The 27,907-nt window shown below is 58.4% G+C and overlaps 1 protein-coding gene across 1 annotated transcript in view; it reads right to left on the bottom strand.

Annotated features, from left to right (window-relative positions):
• Positions 1–6,149: 6,149 nt before the first annotated feature.
• The window catches only part of SLC9A1 (solute carrier family 9 member A1), a 31,204-nt gene continuing 9,446 nt past the window's right edge, over positions 6,150–27,907 (bottom strand). The window contains exons 2-12 of the mRNA XM_064471185.1: positions 14,745–15,205; positions 12,758–13,008; positions 12,046–12,263; positions 11,469–11,671; positions 11,119–11,208; positions 10,649–10,719; positions 10,029–10,202; positions 9,794–9,908; positions 9,261–9,362; positions 8,846–8,918; positions 6,150–8,002 (exon numbers count right to left, since the gene is read on the bottom strand). Coding sequence (XP_064327255.1) covers positions 7,680–8,002; positions 8,846–8,918; positions 9,261–9,362; positions 9,794–9,908; positions 10,029–10,202; positions 10,649–10,719; positions 11,119–11,208; positions 11,469–11,671; positions 12,046–12,263; positions 12,758–13,008; positions 14,745–15,205 — 2,081 coding nt within the window. The 3' untranslated portion in view covers positions 6,150–7,679. The remainder of the gene's footprint in view (positions 8,003–8,845; positions 8,919–9,260; positions 9,363–9,793; positions 9,909–10,028; positions 10,203–10,648; positions 10,720–11,118; positions 11,209–11,468; positions 11,672–12,045; positions 12,264–12,757; positions 13,009–14,744; positions 15,206–27,907) is intronic.

The following is a 27,907-nucleotide window of genomic DNA, read 5'->3' on the forward strand; positions in this document are numbered from 1 at the left end:
GGTTGGGGCTGGACTGGACGCCAATCAGAGAAGGAAAATAGGGAAAGAGGCGGGGAGAAGGGCGGGACAAGTCGGTGGAGCCCCGCCCCTCCAGCAGCGCCCGCTGCGTGCGGGAATCCCGGCGGTGATTGGTCGGGACGGGGCGCGGGTTAAAGGGACGCCCCATTGATGCCCCAGTGATACTCAATGACCTGTCACCCCACTGCTCCCCATAGCCTGGTACCCCATTGATACACCACGGCTTGGTGCCCCCCAGCCCGGCACCCCCCACCCCAGGGCCCTCTCGCCCTTCCCAGCAGCGTTCCCAGTGACCCACCGGCTGCAGGGAGCTCTGGCACCCGGGAGACACAGGGGGACACCACGGGGTGACACCCTGGGGTGACGGACCCCACCAGCTCTGGGCGCTCCCAGCCCCAGGAGCTCAACCCCAGCCCCTAAAACCCACAGCGTGGCCCCGCTGGTGGCAAGCCACCTCCTCCTCCTCAGGCCAGCCGTGTCCCAAGCCACCAGCAGCCCATTTCCTTTCATCCCGAGAATTCCCATCACTTTAAAGAGCTCATTTCCCCGCGGCATTTAACCCTGTAGACATTTGCAGGAGGCGCCTCCCCGCCGAGCCAGTGCCCGATGCCCCGCGGTCCCGCGGACCGACGGGCACCACTCCAGGCTCTGCATCTGCAGCCGCCACTCCCATTTCCCCTGTTCCTCCTCGGAGCTGGGATCCATCCTTAAAAGCCACGAGCCCTGTTGGGAGATGAGCCAGCACGGATTTAACTTTACAGCCTTGCAGGGTTTTTGCAATTTTGCAAAAACAATGCAAAAGGCTCTTTGCAACTGTAAGAGGACTCCTGAAAACACCCGAACCCCCAACTTGGGGCATTTCGTCTCATGGGGGCTGGTGCGGAGCTCTGCCAACCTGCAAAGTCCATCTGCGAAGCCAGGGCTTGATGGCAGCCGGTTGTCCTCTCCCATATCCCAGGGGTCTGCTGCTGGAAGCTGGAGCCAGGTGTGGAAGGGGTAACTGAGTGATGAGGGGATTTGGATTTGCGGGGAAATGGGGTGTTCAGGAACACCCACAGCTGGGGTTTGGGGGGAGAGAGGGCAAGGGGGTGCCTCAAGCCCCTGGTCCCCTCTGAAATCCTCTCCACCCTCTGATGCACTGGCAGCTTGAGGGGTCCCCAGGGGGTGCTGGAGTCCCCTCTGCCAGGGTCCCCGTGTGGGGATGCTCCTTTTGCCATGGTGTTTTGCTCTCCAACTCCCGCCAGCATCATTGTGCAGCTCCACCAGGCATCTCCGCTGGGATTAAATCCTGGTCCTGGTTACACCCCACGAGGCTCCGAACTGGGGTGTGGGAGGAGGGAAGCCCTGTCGGAAAGTGATTTTCCAAGGAACTTGATAAAAAATCAGGCAGCCGCGTCTGGTTGCAAAATACCTTTGATCCTGACGGCAAAAGAGATGGATCAGGAAGAGTTTCCCAAGAGGCTGAGAGGGGCCAAATGGCTTTAGGGATCAGGATCCGCCCTGTCAGCCTGTCTGGGGAGGTCCAGCTGGGGGGATTCAGGCTTGGGAGGAAGAGCTGGCTGGGTGCTGAGCACCCAACGGCAGGACGGTTTGGGGGACCCCACCAGCCACGACACCCATGGGTGGTGGGGCAGGATGTAGCTGCGGAGCTGATGGGATGAATGAAGCTGGGAGATCCTGGGGGACGAGCTGGCAGCCTGGTGATGAGCCAGGAGATACACGCTGGTGCTGCCTGGGCCGAGAGCGACAGGCGTGCTGATGGCTCGGGAGAAAACAACAGCCCATTAAAAAGAGCTGATGCGCTCTGACTGGACTGGCTGAGCCGCTCGTTAACATCCATCACCAAACGATTATCCCAAAGAGCTGCCGGCAGTGAACTCAGGTCCGGGAATGGCACCGAGGCTGTTTCCTTCCAGCTCAGCAAGGACCAACCTGGGCTTTATTTGTTTGTTTTGCTGGCAGTTAAGGAATAATCACTGTCTTGGGGTGAAACGCGGGCGGATCCTGCCTCAAGGGCGATGGCACGAGGGTTGCAAAGGCCCTTTGGTCGTGTGAGGATGGGCCAGGGGCTGGGCAGGGCGATGGGGTCTCGGGGATGCTGTGACCCCGGCCATCCATGGATCCGGGGTTGGCAGCATCCCGGTTCTGCTCGGGGCTTCGCCCTGTCGGGAAATCACCTGGGTAGGAGCTGGGATGTGCCCTGGCATGTGTGGAGGGAGGAATAGGGCACCCCACTGCCCAGGGGGGATGGAGAGGGGCAGGGGCTGCGGGGAGGGTGGCTGGGGGGGTGGAGGTGGACCCCCCCATCCAAGCAGAGCCCCCTGGGGTGTTGGGGAGCTTTCACCACCCCAAGCACCCATCGTGGGATGCTCAGTGGGAGAGATGGGGGGGAAGGGCTGGAGGAGCTCAGGGACCAGTGCAGGGGGTGAAAGCCCAACCTGGAGGTGAAGAGATCTCGGGGACTCCCTGACCTGCGTGGGACCAGCTCTGTCTCACCCACCATTAAGCAGGGTGTGTGCCAACTCCCTGAGCAAGCAGGAGGGACCAAGCCCTTCTCCAAGAGCCACCAACGTCACCCAGCGTTGCCCCGGGGGAGCAGCAACGCTCGCCGTCAGGGCGGGGGCATTCCTCCTGCCCTGCTCCCACGGCAGCCGCCCCAGCATCGCCACCGTGCACACGCCAGCCATGTCCCAGGCTGTCACCGTGCACACCCTGGCTGTCCCTGTGCCCATGGCAACTGTCCCTGCGCATGCACCCACTGTCCCGTGCATGCACCAGCCGTCTCTGTGCACACCCAGGCTGCTCCATGCACACACACCAGCCACCTCCACGCAGACACGAGCTGTCCCCACGCAGATGCCAGCCATCCCTGTGGATTCGCCTGCCATCCCCATGCACCCATGTCACCATCTCCATGCAAATGCCCCCCATCCCATGCACAGGTGCTGCTGTCCCCATGCACACGCCACTGTCCCCATGCACGGGCTGCCACCCCCATGCACGTGCCCACCTCCCCGTGTCCGTTGTGGGTTTAGGAGATGGAGCCCTTCTCCTTGGCTGTGCCCAAAGCCTCCTCCAGCAAGCTCAGCTCCCAGACACTTCCCAGTCACTCTCATCCAGGTCCAGCCCCGCTCGCTCCCAGAGGTGTCACCACCACTTCCAGCCCCTGGACCCTCTTTGCCAGGATGCTGTGGCCCCGGGGCTGTGCCACTGGCTGCCTCCGTGGCCCCGAGAGGCCACAGCAAGGCCAAACTCGGTGTTGCCGGCAGTGTGACTGCATGGTGACCACCTGTGTTCACTGCCCAGCATGAGGGGTGTCACGGCTCCACTCTCAGCCCAGGGTCCCTGTTTCACCGGCCGGGACCCCCAGACCCACCACATCCACAGCTGCCTCCTGGAATTAATAATAAGTGATGACGCCAGGACACCCTCGCCCTGGAGAGGGCTACCTTGGAGGCCCTGAGATGAAAGGCAGTGCAGGGTGTTATTACTGCGGATGACACAGAGCTGGGGAATGGCACCCGTCACCTCCCCCGGCTGCTGCAAAATACTGCCTGGGGAGCACGGGGGGGGACACGGCATCGCCGGGGCACAGGGAGAGGGACACGGCACTGACGTGCCCCCGGAACAGGGCAGGGACCGAGCTGCCCCCTCGGAGCTGCCCAGGACGTCACCAGCCGGGAAGGTCTCACTCCCTGGTCCCTCCGTGGCATGGACAGTGACCCGCGCGTCACGGCCTTGGTGGCTTCTCGGTGACACCACATGCTGTTTTGCTTGGCCTGACGTGTGCTTTTAAAGCCGTGGCAAGGGACGACCCATCTTAATGTCACTAATTTGAGCCTAGCAGACAATGCAGCTGGTGCCTTCACTTTGGGTTTTGGGGCCCTGGCGTGGCTGCGGGTGGTGGCAGCTCCAGCACACCCCGTCCCATTGCCCGCCAGCTGCTCGGCATCGCCGTGCCGGCCGCCCCGCTAATGCTCCTCTCGGGAAAGCTGGGAGCCAGTGGGAGCTCTGCTTTGGGTGGCTGCTGAGCCCGGAGCCGGTGATGCCGGGGGTGACTTTGTGGCCCTTCCTGAGGGGGTCTTGGTCCTTGCTGCTTGTGCAGTGGTGCGGGGCTGCGTTTGCTCTCCCCCACCCCTCGCTGCAAGCCTGGGCTTCGTGCTGGACCACTCAGAGGAAAACCGAGGCATGGGGAAGCCCAGCCATCCTGGCCAGGGCAGGTTCCTGCAGCTGCAGAGACAGCAGCTCTTTATTCCCCACGGATGGGGGTTATGGGAAGGGGGATAAACGCCTCAGCACCCGCATGTGCAGGGACAAGGTTGTCCCCTCCAGAGTCCCTCTGTTCTCCCTGTCTTTGGTGCTGCCACCACAGCCCCAGTGTGATTTGGGAGGGAGTCGGGGGGGCTGGGGTGGGACATGGGGGGCCTACACACAGGGAAAAGGCATCACTGCCAGGGCTGCAGGGCTGGGGGCTCGTGCCAGGGCCCATCCACCCCCCCGGCCTCAGCACTCCGTGTGCTTTGGCAGTTGCTCAGCGGTGACAGCCCATCCCTGGAGGGGTTATTAGTCTTCCCTCGTTAAAAAAGTTACTCACACCTTAAGACAGAAACAAGAATATCCTGGAAATGCCTCGGTTTGGTGAGTTCTCGCATTAAAGGTATGACTGAAATCAAGAGGGCGGCTGCACGTGACGCTCCCTGGCATGTGGGGTGGGTGAGGTGCTCGGGCAGCCCGAGGCTGCCGTGTGCTCCTGCTTTCCCCTCCGTGCCCGGGATGGGTGACCATCACCCGGCCTCTGGGCTGCAGCCGGCACCTCTCAGCACTCCCACCCTTTGGGCTGGGATGCCAAAACTGCGGCTTCCTTCCAGCGAGGATGGAGCCAAGGCCTGGCTTTGCCATTCCTGCTAAACCCTCCTGCTTCAGGGTCCCCCCCACCGTTCCTGCTGCCCCGGGGGCGAACCACCCTGAACCCCACTCAGGGTGCAAGGATGGCACCCACTGAACCGGCACCGCAGTGGGCCCCATGGCATCGCCTGCGCCACGGGCCCCAAGGCATTGCATGCCCCGTGGGCCCCATGGCATTGCCTGCCCCACATCCCCCGCCACCTCTTCCTGCCCAGGGACCCCTCAGCCAGGGGGAAACCCCAGGGATGCAGCGGCCAGGACAAGTCCCAGCCCCGGGCCACGGGGGACCCTGGGCTTCAGGTATTTTAGGCACATGAGCAACACCAGCCATTACGCGCCTGCTGGATGGTGAGTGGATGAGTCACGGCCTCATTGAATCAGAGATTTAATTTGCAGCGATGAAACACGCTCCCATTGCAATTGCCCAAAAGTGAGGAACTCCGGCCACCCCAGGGCACCCGCGGCCCTGGGGGGGCTCTGGAGGGGGGAGAAGGTGCAAACACTGCTGCACTTGGTCTTTCCTGGGGCATTTTTGGGTCGGAGTGCAGCCCCTCACCCGGGCACTGCCTTGAGCCTCTCCCCTCTCTCCAGCTGTGGGATGCCGGTGCGAACCAGCCCCTCTCCAAGGGCTTGGCTTCAGCCTCAGCTCCTGGGGGAACCCAGGGAAAAAAATCACAGGACTCGAGTGTCCCTGGGCCCCCTCCCCTGGGGATGGAGCCACCAGCCCCCCAAAACCCCACCGCAGGGCAGGCGGGGATCCGGGACGGGCAGGAGCTGCCAGCAGCGGGGCGCCTGCCCCGTCCTCCCAGGGCAACACACCGGGCTCAGGGTGGGCAGAGCTGCCTGGGACGCCCGGCCGGCACCTCAGGGCTGCGATGGGGCGACTTGGGCTTCTGCAAAGGACCTGCCTTTTGCCGCCTTCCCCCTGCCAAGTGAGAAAAACAGCCCTTCCCGTCCCAACACACCCTCCTGCCGGCACAGCCCCGGGGAGGGATGCGGGAGTCCAGGCTCTGCGGAGCCTCCGTCCTCGCCAAAGTTGGGAATGGCTTAAGAAGTCCCGCCCTGGCCGGGGCCCCCCGTCTCCCCAAGCCACAGTGGGAAGACGTGGGATGAACCCTCCATCCTGACAGCGATGGGGATGAGATCTCGCAGCCGCCTCACTCACCTGGGATATCTGGGACTCTGCAGCAGGGGTAGGAGCCTGAACAGCCGGGAAAAAAACCCACTAAAAATTAACATTAATTTATTAGAATATCCATGATAAAAACCAAGATTCTCTTTACATGTGTTTTTTTTTTTCCTTTTTATACAAGAGAATTTTCATTGCTTTTTTTCCTCCTGGAGACAGAGCAGGGCAGGCAGGCAGGCGCAGGCTGGGCTCTCGCCCCGGCGTGACGAAGCCGCGCGGACGCCAGTCCCCGGGGTCCCAGTTGGGACGTGGAGCGGGTGGGCGCGCGGGATGGGCGCGCACCAAGGCAGCGGGGCAGACGATGGGTGGCAAGGCACGGCATGGGGAGAGGAGGGGAGCAGCCTGGGCTCCCCAGGGAGGGGGTGACGAGCACCCCGCATGGCAGGGGGGAGGCAGCACCCATGGTGAAGGGTGGCACGTGGGGGACGGGGTGACAGGCTCGAGCACGATGCAGGACACTCTGAGCCCGGGGGAGGGCTGCAAGTGACCTTAACACCCAGCGCTCCCTCCCAGCCAAGCCTTGGGGAAAAGACGGGTCCTTCCAAGCTCAGGACCCCCAACACCCCCAGCCATCCTCCTCCTGCCAACCTCCCGGCCCCAACATGTCCCCACGCAGGATGAGCTGGGCCCCGGCTCTTCCCCAGCTCCTCTGGGTTGCAGAGAAAGAATAATCCCCGCCATGTAGCAAATGCAACCCCCTGCACGCCCCGTCCCCGTGAAGCCCGGACGCCGTCTTTGGTTAAGGAGCAGCCGGTGCCGCTGCCGGGCAGGCACGGGGCGAGGGGCCGAGGGTCCCACAGGGACGGGTGACAGGTAGCGGTTCCAGGAGGGACAGAGAGGCCCAGGCTTGCAGGGCCGCTCAAAGCGAGGGGGGACCCAGCTCCCCCCTTGCATGGCTATAGGATATTTATTTAACAAGACCTGGCGTGAAATGCAGGGCTGGAGAAGAGGTTGCCGGGTGGCAGCCAGCCCTGCGGGGGAAGCAGCCAAGGCAGGGAGCAGCAGCACGAGCCTGAGGTCCCTTGGAGGGTGCCGGGTGAGGTGGTGGGTGCGCCAGCCCCGGTGCAGAGCCTGGCTCCCGTCTTCCCAACTCTCCGCTCCGGAGCAAGGCGAGGGGGCCGGTAAAACGCAAGCTGGGGAGAGGCGAAGCGGTGCTGTGGGGCAGCCTCCGCAGACACCCCCAGCTCCTGGGGCAGAGCACACCCTACGCCGGCCACAGCTGTGCTGAGAAGCTGCTCGCAGGTCCTGAGTGGGTGGGCAGCCTCTGGGGAAGCCCTGCCGGGACTACGAGGCACCTGCAAATCCCAGCGCTGGGCAGTAAATTGTCCGTCACCCCCAGGCTGAGGAGCCCAGTGCGTCCTGGGGGCTCCTTCCTGGCTCCTCGGGGCCAGCCCAGGGCTGCTGGGCAGGGCTGTCGGGGCAATCCCAGTCCATCCAGGACAGTCTCCCCTTCCCAAACCCGGTGTGTAGTGACAGAGGAAACCAAAAAGGAGAGCAAAGAAAGAAGAAGAAATGAAGAGACAGGGAAACCGAATGGAGCATCGTGTGAGGCTTCGCATGTCAGCTGCTACTGCCCCTTGGGGATGAAGGGTTCCCCCTCCTCCGGCTCTGGCCGAGGCCCCGGGTCGCTCAGGCATCGCAGCATCCGCTGGTTGCTGGGGCTGTCGCCGGTCCCTGGGGTGAAGACGTCGTCGGTACCCGGGGAGGAAGGCTCCTTCACCCGCATCACCAGCCCCTCCTCGTCCTCCTCGGGCGAGGGCGGGAGGCCACCGCAGCCCTTGGGCTCCTCGCTCATCAGGTCCACGGACTCGGGGGACTGCGGGGAGGCTGGGTCGATGGTGATGATGGGCAGATTCTCTGAGTCCGCCTTGGGTTCGTAGGCCAGCGGGTCTGGGGAGGCAGAGAGGCGTCAGGCAGGGCCTGTCTCACGGTATCATGAACAAACTGGGTCAGGATAAACTAGGGAAGGGAAGGGGGGGGTCTCAGAGATCCCCAGCTAATGCATCCCAGATGTTTGGGGCTGGGATGCCTGGGCTCATTCTCTCTCTAATTTCCAAGTCTGCTGTTTAATTCCTTTTTTTTTCATCTCCACACCCCATCTGGAGCTGCTCCAGGCAGCCCAGCCCTGCTTCCCAGGACTGTGCCGTTTGCAAGGGGCGAAGCTGCCCTCTGCTGATTAACTGCCGGCTCCACAAGCGCCGGCAGCAGCATCACGCCCTGTCACACTGTCCCCAAAGCAGGAAAGGACACGGAGGACAGGAGGAACCAAAGATGGCAGAGCACGTGTGTGCTGGAGAAGCCGGGAGTCCAGGGGCAGGTCTCAGGGCTGAGCGCTCCTGGTTCTCTCCCCTGCAGAGAGCAGCGAGAGGCACAGCCAGAAATGTGGCTGTGTGGATGGAGCGAGCTGAGCTCCGGACAGATCTACCGACCGGCCAGGCTCATCTCCTGGTGGGAACAGTGCTGGGAAGCCAGCCGGGTGCTTCTGCTCAGGCAGAGCCCACCACACGCCCGGGCTACACGCAGCCGAGCTCGGGATCGAGAACAGCAAACCCCTGGGGCTTGGCTGCACCGCACGCAGGGGAGTGGGACGGGGGCGATCGGGGCTGGAGAGCGGGCAGAGGAGCTGAGGGGGTGCAGGACAACACAACCCCCGAGTGCATCAGCCCCGAAGTGCCGGCAATGCCCAGCGAGATGCCGGCAGTGGCGCTCCCCCAGCAGCTCAGTCCCACCTACCTGAGCCTATGCGAGCCCGGGACATAGTGGGCGAATCGAGCTTGTGAGCCGGCACCGTCAGGTAGTTGTTCATCTGGAATTGGATGGCAGCATGAAGGACTGTGTCTATGGGAGTGGCTGGGGGTAAATGGGGAAGGGGAGGCAGGGAACTGACCCCAGGCCATGGGGACAAGCAAGAAGCAGCAGTGGGATGCAGAGGACACGTGCATGCATCCTCCCAGCTGTGCTGCAAGGGCTTGCTCAGAGCCTGGGGCAATCAGAGGACCCCCGAGGCTTGGGGTCACCCACTGTCATCTGAACCTCAGCCCCCTCCCCATGCAGGACACCGAAGTCCTTCCCAGGCTGGGAAGCCCGCCTTGGCCTCCCGTCCTCCCCAGCCTGCGGCAGCACCCCTGCTCCAGCGTCCCCTTGACACCTTCTGTTCCAGCTGCCGGGCCTTCTGCCTCCGTAGGAGCATCTGGTTCCAGGCTTCCTCGTAGGGGTCGGCCACAAGCGTGTGCCGGTTGTAGGACCGCAACTGGGAAAAGGCCCCAAGAAAAGGAGAGGGGTTAAAAAAACACACACAGAAAGGCAAAGGAAGGTCACAGCACCGTTCCCCTTGGAGATGGATGAAACAGCCACCAGTGGGCAGAGCACGTCCAGGCAAGCTGGTGGCTCGTCCCTTGTGTGCTTGCTACCATGGGATGCCTAATCTTCACCTTCCTTGGCCCAGCAAGAGTTTAAATGCTGTGCTCAGCCACTGACAGAGCCAGCCTCCCCCTCAGCACTATCCCAGCACCATCCCAGGAGGAAAAGCCTCCTGGGGAGGGAGAGCCAGGCCAGGAACACATGGGCAGGGGACACTGGGGGTGAAGGGTCCAGCTGGCCCTGATGGCTTCTGGTTGGAAGTGGTCCTGGCCACCCCCAGGGAAGCAAAGGGGACACGCACGGTGCCAGGGGACACCTTACCCTCTGCCTGGTTTTCTGCAGGTTGTTGCGAAGGATTTTCCGGATCTCCTCCTCCTTGTCCTTGGACAGGGCTGGAAGGATGCGCTCCACAGGGAGGGTCTTGGGATTGATATTCCTGCGTGGACAGACAGGGTTCAGATGGCCACTGCGATGGCCATGGCAGGACCGAATGGCTGCTTGCCCTGAGGCCACTAGCAGGGAGTGCTCAGCCTAACGCCAGGGCCAGGGAACTCACTGGATGGAGACAGTGGAGACAGCAGAGGGGATCTTGCCTATACCCCCGCTCTCCACCAGCTCGATTGCCTGCTTCATCTCCATCTTGTGATAGAAAGCGATGAGCTGGGGCTCCTTGGACCGCTCTCCCGCAATCAGGCACTTCTTCACGTACTTCTTGTTGAAGCGATTCAGCCTTCCCGAGAACGTGGGGAAAGGAGGAGCAGCAATACGTCAGATCTCAGCATCCACTCCCTGCTCCCCACCCCTGGCCCAGGCCAGCAGAGAATGGTTCAGTTCCCACCAGGGCAGGCCAGGACAGGCTCCCCTGACTCCCTCCTGAGCAAGGCAGCCTCTGAAACACCCAGCAGCTGCTCATATCCACAACAATGGTCCTGACCTTCTGCAGGGACCGGCCACTGGCAGCTCCCACACTGCTGCGGGCATGCCGTGGGCGGCGTGGTGAAGGAGTACGGCCACTCACAACCAACCCAGGGCCGTAATTCATCGAGAGTGTGTGTGTGGCTATTACAGCCCAGGGAAAAAAATCTGGCACAGGGCTGAGAAACCTGCCAAGTAGTGATTCATACCCTTCTCCATCTTCCCCACAGGTCCCCCCAGTCACCAAACCTTCACACTCACTTGTCCTTCCAGTGGTGATGCCCGTAGTGACCACAGATATCCTCGATCCCCGTCAGAAGGTGATCCAAGAACTGGAAGAGAAGGTCCAAGGCGTAGGCAGCTCGCAGGGCTGTTGCCCACCCTCTCCCCACCCTGAAACCCACGCTGACACAGGGGTGAGGGCACTCAGGGGGTGCAAAAGCAGGGCTGTGGATCCAGGACGGGCCTCAGGAGGGCAGCATGGACCTACGCAAACAGGCTGCTGCTCAACCAGGCACAGGGGAGGTCTGGGTCAGAGCGGGCACTGGACGACACAGACGGGGAAGAGCCCTCACTCCATCCCCCCTTACCTTGGGCACTGATTTAAGGGCAGCTCCCGCTCTGTAAACCCGCCTGGTTACAGCGGTGGAGGTGGCAGAAGCAGAGAGAGAAGAGGGCTAAGGTGACGAAGAGAAGCGTGCGGGAAGGGCTGGCCGGGCGCAGCGGGTTACCTGCGTGTGGATCTCTTCATTGATGGAGCGCTTTGTCTCTTGCTTCTTCTTCACGGCCAGCAGGTCCACCAAGGGCCGGATGGTCATGCCCTAGGGAACGGGGAGGGTGGGTTAGACCTCTCCCCAAGGCACAGCGGTGGGAGCGGGATAGGGTCAGCACAGCCAAACCACGGGGCTCTGCACTGCTGGTGTCACTTGGCAGCCTCAGGAGCTTTTGGAGAAGGGGGACAGTGACGGGGTCAGGGGTGGAGGCTGGGGACATACTCCTCACTCTCCACACACACAGGAGGCTCACTGAATAACCCCCTTTCCCTCTGAAACCGCACTGTGACCACCTGCGTGCCACCAACCTGCACGAAGACTGTGAAGAAGATGACCGTGATGATGGCTGTAAGGAACATGTCCCTCATGCCAAAATGCTTATAGTCCAGCAGGTAACAGAGGGAGAAGGCGATGGCTCCCCGCAGGCCCCCGTAGGCGATGATGAACTGGTCCTTCGGCGTCAGCTTCACAATTCGGAACTTGTTAATGAACCAGGTGAGGACCAGGACACCTGGGGGAGCGAGGCAGGGCCTTGTGTGAGTGGATGGTGAAGGATGCCCTCCAGCCCTGAAGATCCCCCCCAGGAGCCCAGCTTGCAGCCCAGTGCAGTGTCACCCCCTCGGGGCCATGGGTGCAGGTGAGCACTGCCCTGCTGACTCATTCCAATACCCCTCACCAGCTTCAACCCCACGTCTAGCACAAACTTGACCTCAACCCCATCTCCCCACAAAGCCAACCACCAACAAGGCTGATGCCCACAGTGGAGCAGCGCCACCCAGTCAGCTCCAGTCTCCCCAGCAAGGCAAACTTGGGCCTCATGGCCCTGAGACTCGGCCATCACCCAGGACTGTCCCCAAGGACTTTGCCACCACACTGGCACCTCACCTAAAACTCTTGCAATGAGGCAGAAGAGCAGCGTGCTGATGACAAAGGTCCAGTTCCAGTAGTGGGTGCCAGCTACGGTAGAGACGCCCAGGAAGATGAAGATGAGGGTCTCGCTCACGCTGCTCCACATCTTAAGGAAATACTTGATGGTGGTGTGGGACTTATGGGAGATGTTGGCTTCCACATAAGGGCGCATGACCACGCCAGAGGCGATGAGCCTAGGGGCAAGGTTGGGGCACTCAGCAGCCATGGGGACACAGGAACAGCCCCAACCACTGGCCTTGCAGCAGCGTTTTGTGCTCTTATACCAAACCCCAGAGCAGGACAGGGCTTGTGAGGCACCAGCAATTATTCAAGGCCTCCAGAGAAAGCAACACAAGGTTCCTCCTTCCCCTGGCAGGGCAGGAGTGAGCGCTGGAGCCAGGCAGCACAAAACCATGTCGCCTCAAGTGTTCAGCAGGCCCTGCCTGCTACCGTGTGCCCTGAAGAACAAGCAATAGGCTGTCAGTGCCCTGGGATCTGTGGGACAACTGAAGGGAGTCACTTCCCTCATCTGCCTCCCTGCACATCCCAGCCCAAACACACCTCTGGCCCTCACTGAGCATGTACTGGCCATGCTGGGACAGCCAGAGGGCTGTGGTTACACCAGAGCAAATCCTCCAAATGGTCCTGGGAACAGGAGGGCATCTCATCCCACCCATGCCCAACTCACGCCATGATGCCGGAGAGGTGGAAGAGCTCGGCAGAGAGATATGCCATGTAGCTGTAGAGGAAGACGAAGAGGGGCTCAATGACTCGGATGTGGGAGGTGAAGCGGGACGTGAAGGCAGCGATCACCCCATAAATGACGCCCACGAATACACCGCCCAGTGACACCACGAAGAAGCTGAGGAAGCCAAGGATGATATCGATAATCGTCACCTGCTCGAAGTTGGCAAACTCCTCAAAGAGGTGGTAGAGGACCTGGGAGGGAGAAGGGAGACGGGGGTTCAAACTGCCCCAGTGGCAAGAGACAGCCTCACCTTGGAGGAGACCTGCTCGGGGACCTTCCTTGGGAGAGCAGCAGCAAAGGGAGCCAGGTAGGTACCTGGCATGGCACACCTGAGATGAGGTGTGCCAGTGCTTGGTGGCCTGAGCTGGGTCCTGTGCTTGACCAAGCCTCATGCCATAAAAATGCAGTGGTGCTTTGCTGTGCAAGAGAGAGACCCGTAGAGACCAGCTCCCCATCCTCTGTGGCTCACCGGGACATGGTGCCATTGGAGATGTGTCTGGGACAGCTCTGCTCTCCAACACAGCCCTGACCACTGTCCCAGGAAGGGCTTTGGTCAAGGTCTGAACCAGCCAGAGGCTGTTCCTGCTTCCCTACGAGCAGGTCAGGGCAGATCCAGGGTGTGGGACACCCCAACAGCCATGTGGAGAGAAAAGCCAACACCTGCCCTGCTCAGCCTAGAGAACAATCCAAACCCTTATGCCTTTTTGTAGCCAAAAGGGCAACCTCGACGAGGAGCCCACCCTGGGCTCCATCACCTTCCCTACCCCCAGACATATTTACTGAAGAAATTTTAAAGCAGAAGCTGATGCAGCCGTGTCAGGATGGGAAATGGGCTTCAGGGCATCCTGCAGGGATGGCAGCGCTTGCAAGCAGAGAGAGGGCGAGGCGCCAGCTCCTGCTTGCCAGCACCGGCTCCTGGGATATGGGCAGGGACAGACATGACAGCAGAAGGCAAAAGCATTCTCCAGGGATGGGAGCAGGGACACAGACCCTGCAGGGAGCCCCTCCAGCCAAAAGTTGGGGAGAAGCGCCTGGGAAAAGCCCTGTGGTGGGACAGTATGCTCCTCGTCAGCCTTTGCAGCATGCTGAGCAGCCAGCTCTGAAGTGGACAGCTGGGATATGGGAGAAGAGCCAGGAATAAGCAGTGGGTTAGAAGCCAATTTAGAGGTCAGCTCTGCAGAGGAGGACACTGCGCTGACAGCCAAGCCAGCACCTGGACACAGATGTCCTTTGGAAATGGCCTGGCCTCCAAACTTCCCAACAGTACCTGCAAAGCTGCTGCTCAAAAATTTTGGGGCTGAGGGGTGACCCATGCGGGATACCAGCCTGGCTGCAGGCTCCCACAGCTCTCCCCTTGCCATGGCTGGCCTTGCCATGTCCTCACACCTCTTTGGTGTTACAGCTGGGAGACAGCAAGGAAGACCACATCAGAGACCATGAGGAAGGAGACAGGAGGGAGCAGCAGCTACACGGCAGCGCTGCCTGACTCAGTGCCAGCCCCTCCGCGCTCCTGCTCGCCTTCCCTGGGAGAACAGGCATGAGCATGGCAGCAGGCAGAAATTTCACCCAGGAGAGCAGATTCCCCAGGAGACCAATGTGCTGGGCACAGTCCTGCTCTTTGCCAAGAGGTGGTAGCTGGCTGGTGATGTGGTCTCAGCCTCCTCAAACTGCCAAGTGAAATGCTTCACCTTAACCCACCTCTGCGGTGTTTTAAGCCACTATATTTAGCTTTGCACCTGCAAAAGGTTAGGAGCAAGCGGAGCTGCGTCAGCTCAGCTGGCAGGAGGCATCTGGCAGCTCGCAATGGCCCAGGCTATGGTTCTGCTCGCAGGGCTTGATTGACAGCTGCCCATCCGGGTGCCACCACCCAGAAGTGCTCCACCAAAGCGAACCCCATCCCCTTGGCTGATCCCCCTCATCCACTTACGACTGTGACAGCGTCATTCAGAAGGGACTCCCCGAAGACCAAGATGTGGAGCAGCTCATTGATGTGGATCTCCTCAAAGACAGCCAGCACAGCCACCGGGTCCACGGCTGAGATGATGCTGCCGAAAAGCAGGTTGGCCAAGAGGCCGATGTGGTTCAGGCCAGTGCCGCCGAGCTGGCATACGGCGTACATCAAGCCACCCAAGAAGAAGGCATTCCAGAGTGTCCCCACCACGGCGAAGATGAGGATGGTGCCCAGATTCTCAGTGAATTGGCGCAAAGGGAGGAAATAGCCAGCATCCAAGATGATGGGTGGGAGGAGGAAGAGGAAGAAGATGTCCGACCTGAGGATGGGGGGCTTTTCACCCACTCCTTTGATGAGCCCCCCAACCAAAAGGCCCACCACGATGAGCAGGCAGCTCTCAGGAACGATGCTGGACACTGAGGGGATCACGTGGAATCCTGGAGAGGAGGAGGAGAGAGCAAGAGACATGTTGGCTACATGACTGGAGGATGCTCTTTACAGGAGGACGCCCCTGTGGGAGCTGGGGACCAGTTCCCAGCCCTCCCTGCACTCTTCAGGATCATTTGCTCTTTGCGTGCCTCAGTTTCCCCTCCTAACCCACTTCTTGCCCACGCTCCCAAGCTGTAAAGTGGAAAGTGCAGCTTAACCAGGTCCACATACCCTGGCATCGCTTCATCTCAGGCCAGAAAACAATGGCAAGTCCCCGTTCAAAAGGCAGCAGCCACCCTCTGGGCACCCTGAGGTGTCTGAGGGGACCCCCAGGCCCCCATGACAGCCGTCTGTGGCACAGGCTGTTCTCACAACACAAGCTGTCGCTGGCTCCAGCTCTTCCCGTCACAGCTACTAAACCCGGGCGCACGAAGGCACTGGCATTTACCTCCCGTCAGACGGCAGCCTGCCCACCCAGCGCCGTTACCCCCGGCATGCCGGGCTCTGGCAGGAGGCAGCAGCGCTGTGCCCGTCCCCGTCTGTCCCTGACACAGGGGGGAGGAGCTGGTGCCCAGTGGATGCAGTTGGAGTGGCTCCTTGTTTCCCCTCCTGCAGCTTCAGTAATAAGCTGGGAGGTTTTATAAGGCCAGTTGCAGAAATGCCTGCCTTCTCTGCAGGCAGGCCTGCTCCTGGGCATGGAGCAGGGACCGGACATATCCTCGCGGTGCAGGGCTATTCTTTGGGTGCAAGGTAGGAGGGAACCGGTTTTCCCTTTTTTGAATCATGGCATGACCCCAGATGCAGGTTTCTGAGCCAGCCGTGACTGGCTGGGACGACATCCATCTACCAACCACAGCCTCGGCAACGTGGGCATCTGCCTGCCGGGCTGGGCAGGCAGCACGATGCCAACCGAAGCAGCGCTTCAGCCAACGCACCAATACCCACAGAAGGATTTTGGGTTCCCTGGATCCTCTCCCAGGTTTTATAATTATTATTTTGAAGTGCAGCACATTTGTTCCCTGGCAAGGGAAGTGGTTTAAAATAAGGAACCCTGCCTTGGCATCCCGCGTTCCTCCGTTCCTTCCGGCTGGGTGGCTGTGCCATCTGCACATCGTTTCACAACAGATTAAAAAAAAAAACTCCTCCCTAACAAGCCACCATCCTGGTGATGATCCAGAGCCGGTCTGTGCTGGGGCGAGCCCCTCCGTCCCCCCCCCACCGAGCCTGCAGGGACCACATCTGCGCCACGGTGCCGGCTCATCCCTCCTCCACCTGCGCAGCCAAGCAGGGAAGGCGCTGCACGAATCCATCTCCGATGGGAAAAGCAGTTGCTTCCACAATCCCCCCCTAAGGATGGGCAGTGAGTCAGCTACCGGCTACGGCCACAGCCACATGCAGGCCCCCGAGGGCAGGATTAGACCTCAGATTGCTACCTGAGCTGCAGGCACTGCTGCCGGCGTGGGCGAGCCCGGTATCAGAGAGGCTGGAGGATTCATCACACCCAAGACTCCATGCGAGTCTGGCCACACCGTTTCGGCAGCGTCTGGGTAGTTCCAGTGGGTCTCAGGTGCCGGAGCGATGTGGGAATGAGTCGATCTCTGAGCAAACGACCCCGTGGCCCTTGCGCTTGGGCAGGAGGGGAAGCTGGGAGGGGATGGGGAGCATCCGAGCTCTCTCTCAATGATCTCCCAGTGTCCGGCCACCTGCATCCAGGGTCCTTCTGGTCTAGATGTGGTTCCTGATTTATGTCCATGGGATTTTTCTTCTGTCTCTGATCCCGCCTGGAGCCCATGCAAGTGCTGAGCACCACAAGGCAGCCCTGGCAGGGAGCTCCCCATGGGAGGGGAGGCAATAATCCCTTTTCCAAGCACAGCTCATGCAAACACCAGGAACAACTGGCCCTTCCAGCACATTGGGCAATTGCCCATCTCAGCATATACCAGCCCTGGCCAGAATAAGGTTTAAAGCCACACAAGCAGCGAGAAGCCCTCAGCAAATCAGTTTTTGCTTGCTAAGTATGTTCAATCATGAATAAAACACAAACACTGACAATTAAGCATCTCTCACTTCTTCCCCACAGGCCCCAGGATCCCATTAAACTGGAACATTCGCGTGCTGATGTGAATTCAATGTTTTACAGCCTTTTTGTAGGGCCCTAAAAATACACTCACATGGGTTGCATGTTAATTATGCCTTTGATTTCACTGAATCTCAGCCATTTTTTGCTCCCCGCTTTCTCCGCTTAGTATTTTTAGAGCACTCAAAAGCTCATTGGTACCAATCTGTTGCTGGGATCCTGCTGGGATCCTGCTCTGAGTGCCGGGTCGGCATCCCGCTTCGGGCTGGGGCTGATTAATGGGAAGAAATGCTCTCGCTGCGGGGGTGATGCCGGGCAGGGGTGAACCAGCCTGATCCCAGCTCTGTGGCTGAATTTCTCTCCTGATGGAAGAGGAAGGCTGCAGCAGGATGCTGGGCGATGAGGCTGTTCAGCCATGGGCACACCCAGGGCAGCCAGGGAAGGGGAATAAGTCTTGATAATAGCCTTAATAATAATAATAATAATAAGCCTTAATAATCCCCAGGCTCCTGTTCCTGGCTGCTTTGGTAAAAGGTTATTTGCACAGCAGTTGCCTGTGCCGCTCGCCTGCCTGGGTACCTACTGCTGCCACCCACCTGTCCCCAAATGCGGTGGCCCTGCTGCAAACAGGGATTTATCTATCACAGCGGGCGCTGCAAATCCTCTGCTGCCAGCACAAACCCAGGACGAACCAGGAGGCAGAGAGAGCACAGCACGACCCTTCATTTTCCTCTGTTAAGCAGCAAGTGCTTTTTGCCACAGCAGAAGGGCAGGAGCCGGCATCTGAGAAGCCCCCCTGGCTGGGAGGGCTTCGCATGATTCGCGCCAGCTGCACGGGCAGCGCTTCCCTAAGGAGCCAGGAGCGCTAACGGAGAGGCAGCGCCTGCACCAGGCGTATGAGACTCCCAGCACGCTGCCGCCAGCACACCCCAAATAAACAAGTGACGCGGGAGCAGAGGGGATGAGGCAGCCGGTCTCTGGCACATCCACGTCCAGAGGACAAGCAGGGCTGCGTAGGAGCAGGCAGGTGAGCACACAGAGCAGCTTTTCCTGCGGAGAATCACCCACTGGGTTCCTGCTGGTCTTCTTGAACCCCACCAGGAGGGAAGTTCCCTGAGATCCCACTTCCCTGAGAGCATCCACGATCCCCAAATCACTAGCATGGCGCACGCACAATCACCCAAGTTACTTCCTTTGGAAAACAAACTCCATGGGAGCAGTTCCCCTATCAACAGCATTAAACACCACCAAAACTATTAAAAGCAAGAACAGCTGAGTAAACATCAACCCCGAGAGCTTGAGCAAACAAGGAAAAGGAAATCCAGAGGTTAATAGTTCCTATTAAAACAGTTCCTTGCCCATATCATGCACCCCAGCTTGCATGTGCCCAGCAAGGCGAACACAGGGATTGTCCTCTGCTGGTGGTCAGCTCTTCCTCGGGTTGGGGCAGAAAGGAGCTAGGGACTGGCTTTCCAGTTTTAACCGCAGTCTAAGCACTTGAAGGACAGGAGGAAATCACCATCCTTCAAATTAAAGAGGTTTTGGGCAAGTAAAGCTGTTGCCAGGTGATGTTTGTGCTGCAAAAGTTTGCTCTGCAGCTTCTGAACACCAGTTGTCTTCATTTTGGTGTTAGCAGACTTGCACGGGGCCGTTTCTCCCCAGGTGCAGACAATCGAGGGCAACATCAGGAATTTTCTTCCACTGACTTCAGCGGTGGCAAGAACCACCAGTGTCTGTTGGATTGTGCAGCAAGGCAGATTATTTTTCCCCTAGGAGCATAAAGCAGGCTTGTATTTTGGAGGCTGTGGAAGCTGAACGAAGACACCTAAGCACGGCCCCAGCACGGTGAGCTGCCTTTGGTCTCCAGACTTTGCAAGGGCCGGTCCTTGCCCCAGCAAACACGAGGGCTCCTATTTCAGCTGCTCATCGTCATCCTTCCAAGGGGGACCCAGGCTGCTTTTCTCAAGGGCCTGGCTGCTGGTGGATACAGTGCCATGTAAATATTTACTCCCAACCAAAGAGCCTGGGAGAGACTCTGACCTATGTGTGTTGTTCTCCTTCCTCGGCTGTATCTGGGTTACTGCAGCCCCGACGCATGGGCCGGATGCTACACTTGGTGCTGTATAAGCTCCATCCAGCTTAGGTAGGAAGAGCCTGAAGGGATACAGAGGGAAGGAACATGGAGGGAAGGGTGCTGGGCACCCAACCCAGGCCCAGCATCCCCACCCTGGGTAAGCGCTGCTGTCAACATGAGCCAGGTCCCACAAAAGCATTTGCCTGAGGCAATGCTTCTTGCACTGCAGCTAAAACAGAGGCGATCTCCATTCTCCGAGCTGCTCTAGCTATTTGGAAACCCTCTCTCAAGGCCAGATGGGGATGATTTGCAGCTCTCAAACCAACAGCAGCTCTCGATGCGGCTCTGGTGCTGGGAACCCACAGCAAAAGGGAGCAGGGAGCATCCCCCTTTGCTCAGCCCAGCCTCATCACACAGCAGAAAGGGCCTGAGGACCACAGGCACCATATCCTACAGCATCTGTAAGGTCCCCCCATCCCTGCCTGACAGCATTTCCCCACCCCACCCAGCAGGACTTCTCTCCCTTCCCATCACCCCGGCTGCTGCAATACCACTCCATATGGCATGGGACCCAAGATCAGGCTTAGTCAGAGCTCTGGCAGTGCTCCCCTAATTTTAACGACCTCTCTTAAAGCAGTGCAGAAAGAACATTTTAATAACATTTCAACCAAACACTTCAAAAGAACACTTATGGTGAAAGAAAGAGGGTGAAGCCTTCATGCACTTCCCTGCTCCAGGCCAGGTCTGGGAAACATTTACAACTCCCACCCCATCTCCCACTGCAGGGACATTGCTGGAGCTGGGGCTGTAAGAGCGATCCCCATAGTCCTAAGAAATACTGGTGTTCAGAGGTAATAAATGAAAAATAAAACAAAATTTTAAAAATATTTATATATATAAAGCTGATGCCAGAGGCAGCCTGCACCATGAGACAGCATGCCAGCCCTGGGGACAAGCACTACGGGGTCCCCCCAGCTCCCTGAGCCACCACGCGCTCATCCCCATGAGCCAGTCCCTGCAGATGGGATTGCCATCAGCCATCACATCCTCCTAGAGCTGCAGGTTGAATTTGGCTGGGGCAGACGTCTCCTCCTTTCACAGGAGGAAAAGAAACATGAAGGAGGAGGGAAGAAAACCCACTTCACACACTCAGCTTGGTCAGTGTTTGAGTTGGAGCCTGGTAAACGGGGAGGAAGGAGGGAAGGGAGCACGCGGCATGGCTGGGAGGGTTCGGCACGTTCACGGTTAAGCGGGATGCTCCTGCGGCTTCACCCCAGCTTCCCAAGCGCCCACACATGGGAGCATTGCGGAAAAGCCAGGCTGCTTCCAGGAAGATGCCTCTTAGCTAAGAGGAGGCACAAGAAATGAGAACGGTTACAAAAACACCCCATCCTCCCAGGCTTCAGAAATTTATTAGAGCGGCTGCAGGCTCCAGCAGGCAGGCAGCAGCCCCAAGAGAGAAATTACACAATTATTAACTGGGGATTAGACAGCGCTTCTACCCCCTGGATTATTTTTTATGAAAGGAGGTAGATGGGGGGTTAGTCTGGGTAAGGGGGTGCTGAAGCCCCCCAGGTGATGTTCGCTGCAGCCCTGGGGACCCATGGGTGCTTGTTCGGGCTGCAGGGTGGGACAGAGCCACGGCATGGCTTGGATGCTGAGTGCGCTGCGGTGCTGGAAAAGCCCCAGGAGAAGGCACAGGGTCGGAAAGGAGGCGGCGAGGGGGAGCAGGCATGCTCAGAAGGGCTGCCCTTCTGAAGGACACTGCAGAGAGCACTGGCTGGATGAGACACACGTGTCTCAGCAGCACCAGGGCATCTCCAAAGGCCACTTTAACCCTTGAGGACACCAGGCTGGCAGGGTCGAGGTGGGCCATACAGAGACACAGCAGCCCTGTACCACCAGCAAACCCATCGACCAGGTGGCAAGGGATGCAGGAAGGTGCGGACACCTTCCCATGCTCCCATGGGACATGGGGACCATGGAGAATCCTGACACATGGATGCTTTGCTGGATGAACCACAAAGTCACTGATGTGTGATGTGAAGGGCACTATCATCTTCAAAGGCATTACCCAGAACTGTCCCCTTCTTTTTTGTCCGCTTAGAAGAAACAGTGCGGCAGGGAGGAGGGCTGGGGCTGGGCTCCAGGGTCTGCAAAAAAGCACCGAGACCACCCTGACCTGGCTTTCATGCTCTGTATTTAGGGGTGGTAAAGGGACGAGGATGTGGGGTTAAGCCCCAGACAGGGTTAAAGCCATGCATGAACAGAAAACCCTGCTTCCAGATCTCCTGCCATGCTGGTATCCCATGAGCCCTGGCTTTACCGGCCAAGGGTTTCCTAAATCAGATCCCTCACGCTTGCGAGGCACCACGCTCCCTCCCTCTCCACAGGCCCTCCTCACCCCCAGGTCCATTCGGGCCCGTGCAGGACGTGCTGAGCGCTGCGTTCTGCTCCCGACCCCACCGGGGCCACGTTTTGCAACCAGCTCCTGGGGGAAAACCCATCTCATGCTCCCGACTCTGGCCGCAGCTTCTCTCCATTTATCCCCTTTCCTCCCAAAAAAGGTGCTGGATTTCTCTATTTCCCCACCCGATGAAGGGCTGCTGCTGCGATTGCCCAAAGATGAGCCAAGCTTTGCTGATGGCCTCCAGCACAAGCCTTGTGGGATGTCTAGTAGCTGCTGGAAGCATGTCTCAGCCCTGCTGTGCAGCTTCCCTTGTAAAATGGAGCTGGATCCATTGACCTGTGTGCAAAGACAAGGAGTGAGGAGCCAGGGGAAGGGCATGGAGAGAGAGCTGCGTGCGCCTGGCACCAGCACGGATACCAGATATAATGGGGAAGCCTCGAGGGAAGGGGATGAAAATTTAACTTGCTAGAAAGGAATTAAATGGCTGGTGAATTACACCTAAAAATAGAGCAAAGCCAGGGCTCATGTCACCCTGCAAGGGGAGGAGGTAAAACCATGATACTTAAATTACATCCATTGCGTTTCGCAAGCTCCAACGTCACCACCTGCCCTGAACCTTCAGCCCTACCGAGCACCAACATGGCTCACTCCAGCAGCCGCTCTGCTGGGACAGCACACGCGGGACCCCACCGCAGACCCATGGGAAACAAACAGCCCCTCGGCTTTGCCAAACCCTTTTCTGCTTCACCACGGAGCAGGGTTTTAATGCAGGTCTGGGTCTCCCGCGTGCTCTCCAGCAGCTTTCTTTGGGCTGGTTTTAGCAATTTGGGTTGCTTGGGGCAACCTTTAAGAGAAGCCTCAATGTCCAGAATGGAAAAGCTTGGATTTTGCACCCAAAAATGACATGTTGTGTTTAGAGGTTAACTTTATTTTTTTTTCCTTAAAATATAGGTACAGAAAGATCTCCTAAGCAAAACAATTTCCTCCAGATCAAACCAAATGTTTCATTCAAGCCTCATTATTTTCTTGTTGCTAATTACGAAGAAAAGCGAAGAACCAGGAAGGTAATTAATTTATACTGCTTTTTGTGACTCACTGAGTTAATGCAGATACCACACAGGGGCCACTCAGCCGGCACCCTCCTAAACCTTCACCACGGGCTTGGTGTGCAAATTAAGCACAGGGAGAGAAGGGAAAAGCAAGCCATCCAGCCCTAATTGCAGGGAACACTCTTCTGCACCCCAGCCACCCGCGGGGAGGGGGCTGTGACCAGCCTGATGCTCAGGACTTGGGTTAAAATCCACAAGCATGCAGCACTGCATTGCAGCATCCAGACGTTTTCAGCCTGCAAGAAGTGGGGATCGAGTACAACCATTTTGTCTGCTTTAAGCAGGGCACAGGATGCAGGGAGGGAGATGAAGCCCCGTGCTGCACCGCAAAGCTCTGCCAGCTCAGACCCACCAAGGCTATCGCCGCTGGCCCCGCTGCGCCCAGGCTGGGTCCCCACAGGGTCTGTCCCCCCTAACACAAGGTGCCCAGCACAGCTCGGCTGCAACTGCGGCCAACTCCCAGACCTCAGTTCTGAGCTGGATTGCACACAACGTCCCTACAAGTCGCGTTGCTGCAGTCAATAGCCATAATGACCCGTTGCTAGTTGCCAAAGGTATGATTTTATTTTCTCCCGGTGTGACGTTACCCCCTTGCCTACAGACCTTGCTCAAACACCTGGGTCCCACCTCACAGCTGCTGAATTGCCCCTTGTTTTCCCTCTCTTCCCCCCGTACTGCAAATAAACTGGGGGCAAACGGAAAGTGTTTCCTGCGACAGGAGACCAAGAGCCGCCTGGTACAGCCTTCAGCTCACTCAATCCCGTGTATTCAGCCCTATCGCCTACGGCGAGGCAAGCGTGCATGAGAAGGTGACCTGCCTGGACCCTGCCTGCTTTGCAGAAGATAAGAATAGTGTTGATAGCATCGGGCCAGCCCACGAATGAGTCAAAACCTGAAAGGTACGGAACAAAAAGCAGACACTGTCAGGTACCAGCATGCAACAGCCTTGCTGCAGCTTAGCCAGTCAGGCCCAGCAACCGGTAACTAGCACCACCTGGCCCTTGCAGACCTTGTAAGGACTCGTGCAAACCGGCTCAGTCAAGCTCTTAAAGTACAGCCATGTTAGGGAAAGCAGGCGGCCCCACTAGTGCAGCATCACAGCATCAGGGAAGAGACCTTTATCCCAGGTAAAGGGCAGACAGCTTCCCCACATCCCTGTTGTCAGGAAGTGCTGGCGGGGGGCTTGCAGCAGGGCTGTGATGTCTGACAGTCTCCCAGTTGCACCATCCTCCTGCAGTAGCAGTTTGCAGCCAGTTCCCACTGGTGGGCCACGAACAAATCCTCTGATGGGAGGGGTGACAACTCTAGACACCCTGCACCCCTGAGGCAGCCGGAGGGAGCAGACATGCACTTGCCTTTCCCAGCTCTCACTGTCCCCTCTGGACCTTCGGGGTGCAAAGCCCATGCCCCAGAACAGGATAAACAGAGAAAAAGTCAAAGCCTTCCTCCTCAGGAGGATGCTGAGAGCTCCCCATGTCCTGTGCACATGGAGGGTGGATGCCAGGGCCAGTGATGCTGGTCAGGCACTCTGCAAGGTCAAGGGGCCAAGGAGAGGGCAGTTCAGAGATGGTCTGGGGTGCAAGGCTGTGCTATTTCAAGCCTGGAGCCTTTCAGAGAGCAGTTACTTAGAGCCATTTCATGCATTTTAGCTGCTAGGATAAGCAACAGCCATGCGGACTGGCGATAGCAGGAATGGGTCTGGCATGCTGTTGGACTAGCCCTTACGGCAGGGCACGGAGGGGAGGGTGAGCTGGCAGGTACTGCTCCTCCCCATCCCGTGCCGGCTGCTGCCACACCACAGCTGGGAGCGCAGAGGGCCAGGAGCCAAGCTATGCTGCCCACAAGCCCCCGTGCAGGCAGCAGTAGCCATGACAGGACAAGGGCGAAGCCTCTTCTGGTAACTCAGTGCCTGCAGCAACATCACGTAGGAATGTGCCTCTAATCCTCACCATTGTGCCAGGGCCTTGCCTTCCACTGGGAACACCTGCTGAGCCCCCCCAGGGCTGCTAGCTCCGCCCAGCGCTGTACCAGCCATGGCAGGCATCGCCTGGCTCCGAAGGGAAGCAGGGGTGCCAGTCTTCACACCCTGTCAACGCAGCCCACTCCCAGCCATGGGCAACATCAGTAGAGAAATACCCATGGATGGTGACAACACTACCAGGAAACCCCAAGGTTGTTCCTTTAGTGTAGGGCTGGATTGGGAGACACAGAAAGGTCCCAAAATGATGAGCAGCCTGGGGAACACAACCAAAGGCGTCACTGCACCCTGCAGCAGCTGGAGTCACGAGCTGCATGCAGATAAGCCCAGCTCCCTGTCTGCCCTGACACCCCCCGCAGAAGCAAAACACTCCCCTTGGCAAGGGAAATCTCATTTTCTCTGCCCAGGGCCCTGCTGGAAGGTCACAGGGGAGGAGAATACCGCGCTGCAGACAAGCGAAACCCGGGTGTTGCGGGACCTCGATGGCAGCGCTGCAGTGCTGCAAAGCAGGAGGAGGATGCAACGATCCCAGGCACGCAGGAGAGCTGTGAATCATCTGCAGGCACCCTGGATATCAGCCTGCCAGGATGGGCGGACCCCCCCTTGCAGAAAGCCTCTGTATACACTTACAAACAAGCTGTTTACGCAGACTAAGAGAACTTCAACAATAAATAAGAGAGATCTCTTCCTTGGGGCCCAATCCAGGCTCAGCACCAACTTGCTCCTCTCCAGCACAAAGCTGGGGACGGGGGGCTGCTCCTTGGTTTGCAGTTTGCCCGCTCAGCTATTCCCCCATCCGAAGGGGCTGTGCCTCTCTCTTCCCCTGCACCCAGCATGGGACAGCTCAGGGAAGCCCGCCAAGACCTTTGCGTGGTCCAACACCTGGCATTCCCTGCAGCTCTGCAAACCAGACAGCAAACGTTTGGCCACCAAGCCTGCAACTTCACAGACAAGAGCCAAACAGCCGGCAGCAATTCCTCCCAATTAAACCTTGCTGCCCTGACCCAGAAGGTCTGGTCAGTCGGGTGAGCCTGTGACAGCCCAAGCACTCTCTAATCCTCCCCCTTCCAATTCTAAAAGATACGCTAATTAAGATCAACCCAAACTAAACAGTTGGCTCCACTGTGCTGCGTGGAGCAGCTTGCAGCAAACTCTAATTGTGGCACTTGCGTCCGTCATCGGGAAAGGGACTCATCCTGCTCCCCGTCTGCGCTGCTCCAACCTGTGCTTTCACTTGCCTTAGACTTATGTTTAGGTTAGGCTTAGGTTTAGGAACCAGTCTACCCAGGGTTCTAGCCCAGCCAGTGCCTCCCCACAGAGCTGGGGCAGCTGCTGCAAGAGCCACGTTTGGGGGAGACCCACATCCAGGAAACCTCTCTAAAACAGGCAAAGAAGTGCCAGGCTGCAGCTGCGCTCGCAGGCAGGGCAGGGGCGATCGCTGCCTCCCTGACTCACCCACCCCTGATTCAGCTGGCAACTCACAGGCAAGCCCTAAAAAGCCCAATTTTTCCCCCCACCCACTTCACACCAGGATGCCTGCGTGGCCCCGTGCATCACGGAAAGCAGCAGCACAGCAGGCAGCTATCCCCAGGGTCTCACACCCCGGGAAATGATCATCACAACAGCTGCATTTTGGGACCAATGTCCCCCTTGACCAGGATGGGACAGACCACACCCCGCCGCTTGCCCAACAGCACCTTGGCTGGGTCGAGAAAGTGCTGGTGAGAACACCAGGGAGGACAGCATCAGCCTCCCAGGAGGGGAAGGTGCCCAGGCACCGCCGTGACGCACTGGGATGGCAATCCACGGGCAGAGGCGTTTAGTAGAAACACTTGAATACGTTGGGGTTTTTTCTGAGAGTAGGGAGAACCGATGCAGCAAAGGCACGTACCCTCATTTTATCTCCGAAGCACTCACAAGAAATTAACAGATCAATTGGGAGTCTTTTATATAGCTGGTATTAATTTCCTCCCATCTGTAAAAAGGAAATGAGAGACAAAAGACGTTAAATGGAGTTGCCCAAGTCCCCAAGTGAACAGCGTGAGAGCTGGAGTGAGAATCCAGCAGCTCCCAATTTCCAGTCCTATGTTTAGATAATGCTTCTCCTTCAAACCAGAAGAAAAGCCAAGGACACTCTGCAAGAAAAGCAGATATTAAGAAAGACCTAATTGCTATTAAAGTGAGAAACCCACGGTGCCCTGGACTGTCACCCAACAGCTACAGAATTTCAAATAGGGGGGAAAACAAAGCCAGCTGGAGATGCTGCTGGAGCAAGCTGTGATGGCTTGGGAAGCTTCAAGGCTTGATTCCATTGCATCTTGAAGAAACCTCTTCCAGATCCAGCTGTGAGCAGAGCAGCTCTCCTCCACCTCTCTCTAGCTCCAGAGCTGCCCCACGACAAGGTGCTGCAAACCCAACCTTCTCCTCCAGAAGAGCTCTGAGAAGCCAGCTGAGGGTTTGACGCTACGTGCCAAGCTGGCTATTAAATGTCTCCGGTGACTCGAGGGTACTCCGGTAACCTCGATCCCCGCTGACTACATTCCTCTAACGGGCACATTACAAGGCCGCTCCCAAACCACAGACCGAGATTAGCAAACCTGTTTAAAGCCTTCAGGCGTGCTCCATGCACAGCTTTTCTAAGGTGGGACTGTATGAATCTTTACCAGCTCGTGGCATTCATCCAAGAGGAGCAGGGCATGCAGGTACAGAGGTGCACAGGGACAAACCTCCATGCCAATTTCTGCTGTTGCTGCTCCAAGACTCGTTTTAACTCCTCTCCACCACCTCTCAATGGGTGCATCACACAGCCAAGCCAGCAAGGCTGGGCTCTCCCTGGCACAGATCGTTTACACCAGAAAACGGAGTTTTCTACAGGGCAAAGGCATCCTCGTCCAGGTTTTTGTCCTTCAAAAGCATCAGAACAGTGACCGCAGCTGGACTTGAGCATTTTGAGGAGGCCTAATAAAAGAAAGTCTAGAAAAACTGCTTATGCTCCAGGGAGAGGGGTCAGGAGCTAAACATAACCACTCATCAGCCACGCTCTTCCCAGATTGCTTCAACTG

Source organism: Phalacrocorax carbo, chromosome 22 (genome assembly GCF_963921805.1).
Source record: "Phalacrocorax carbo chromosome 22, bPhaCar2.1, whole genome shotgun sequence".
Lineage (NCBI taxonomy): Eukaryota > Metazoa > Chordata > Aves > Suliformes > Phalacrocoracidae > Phalacrocorax > Phalacrocorax carbo.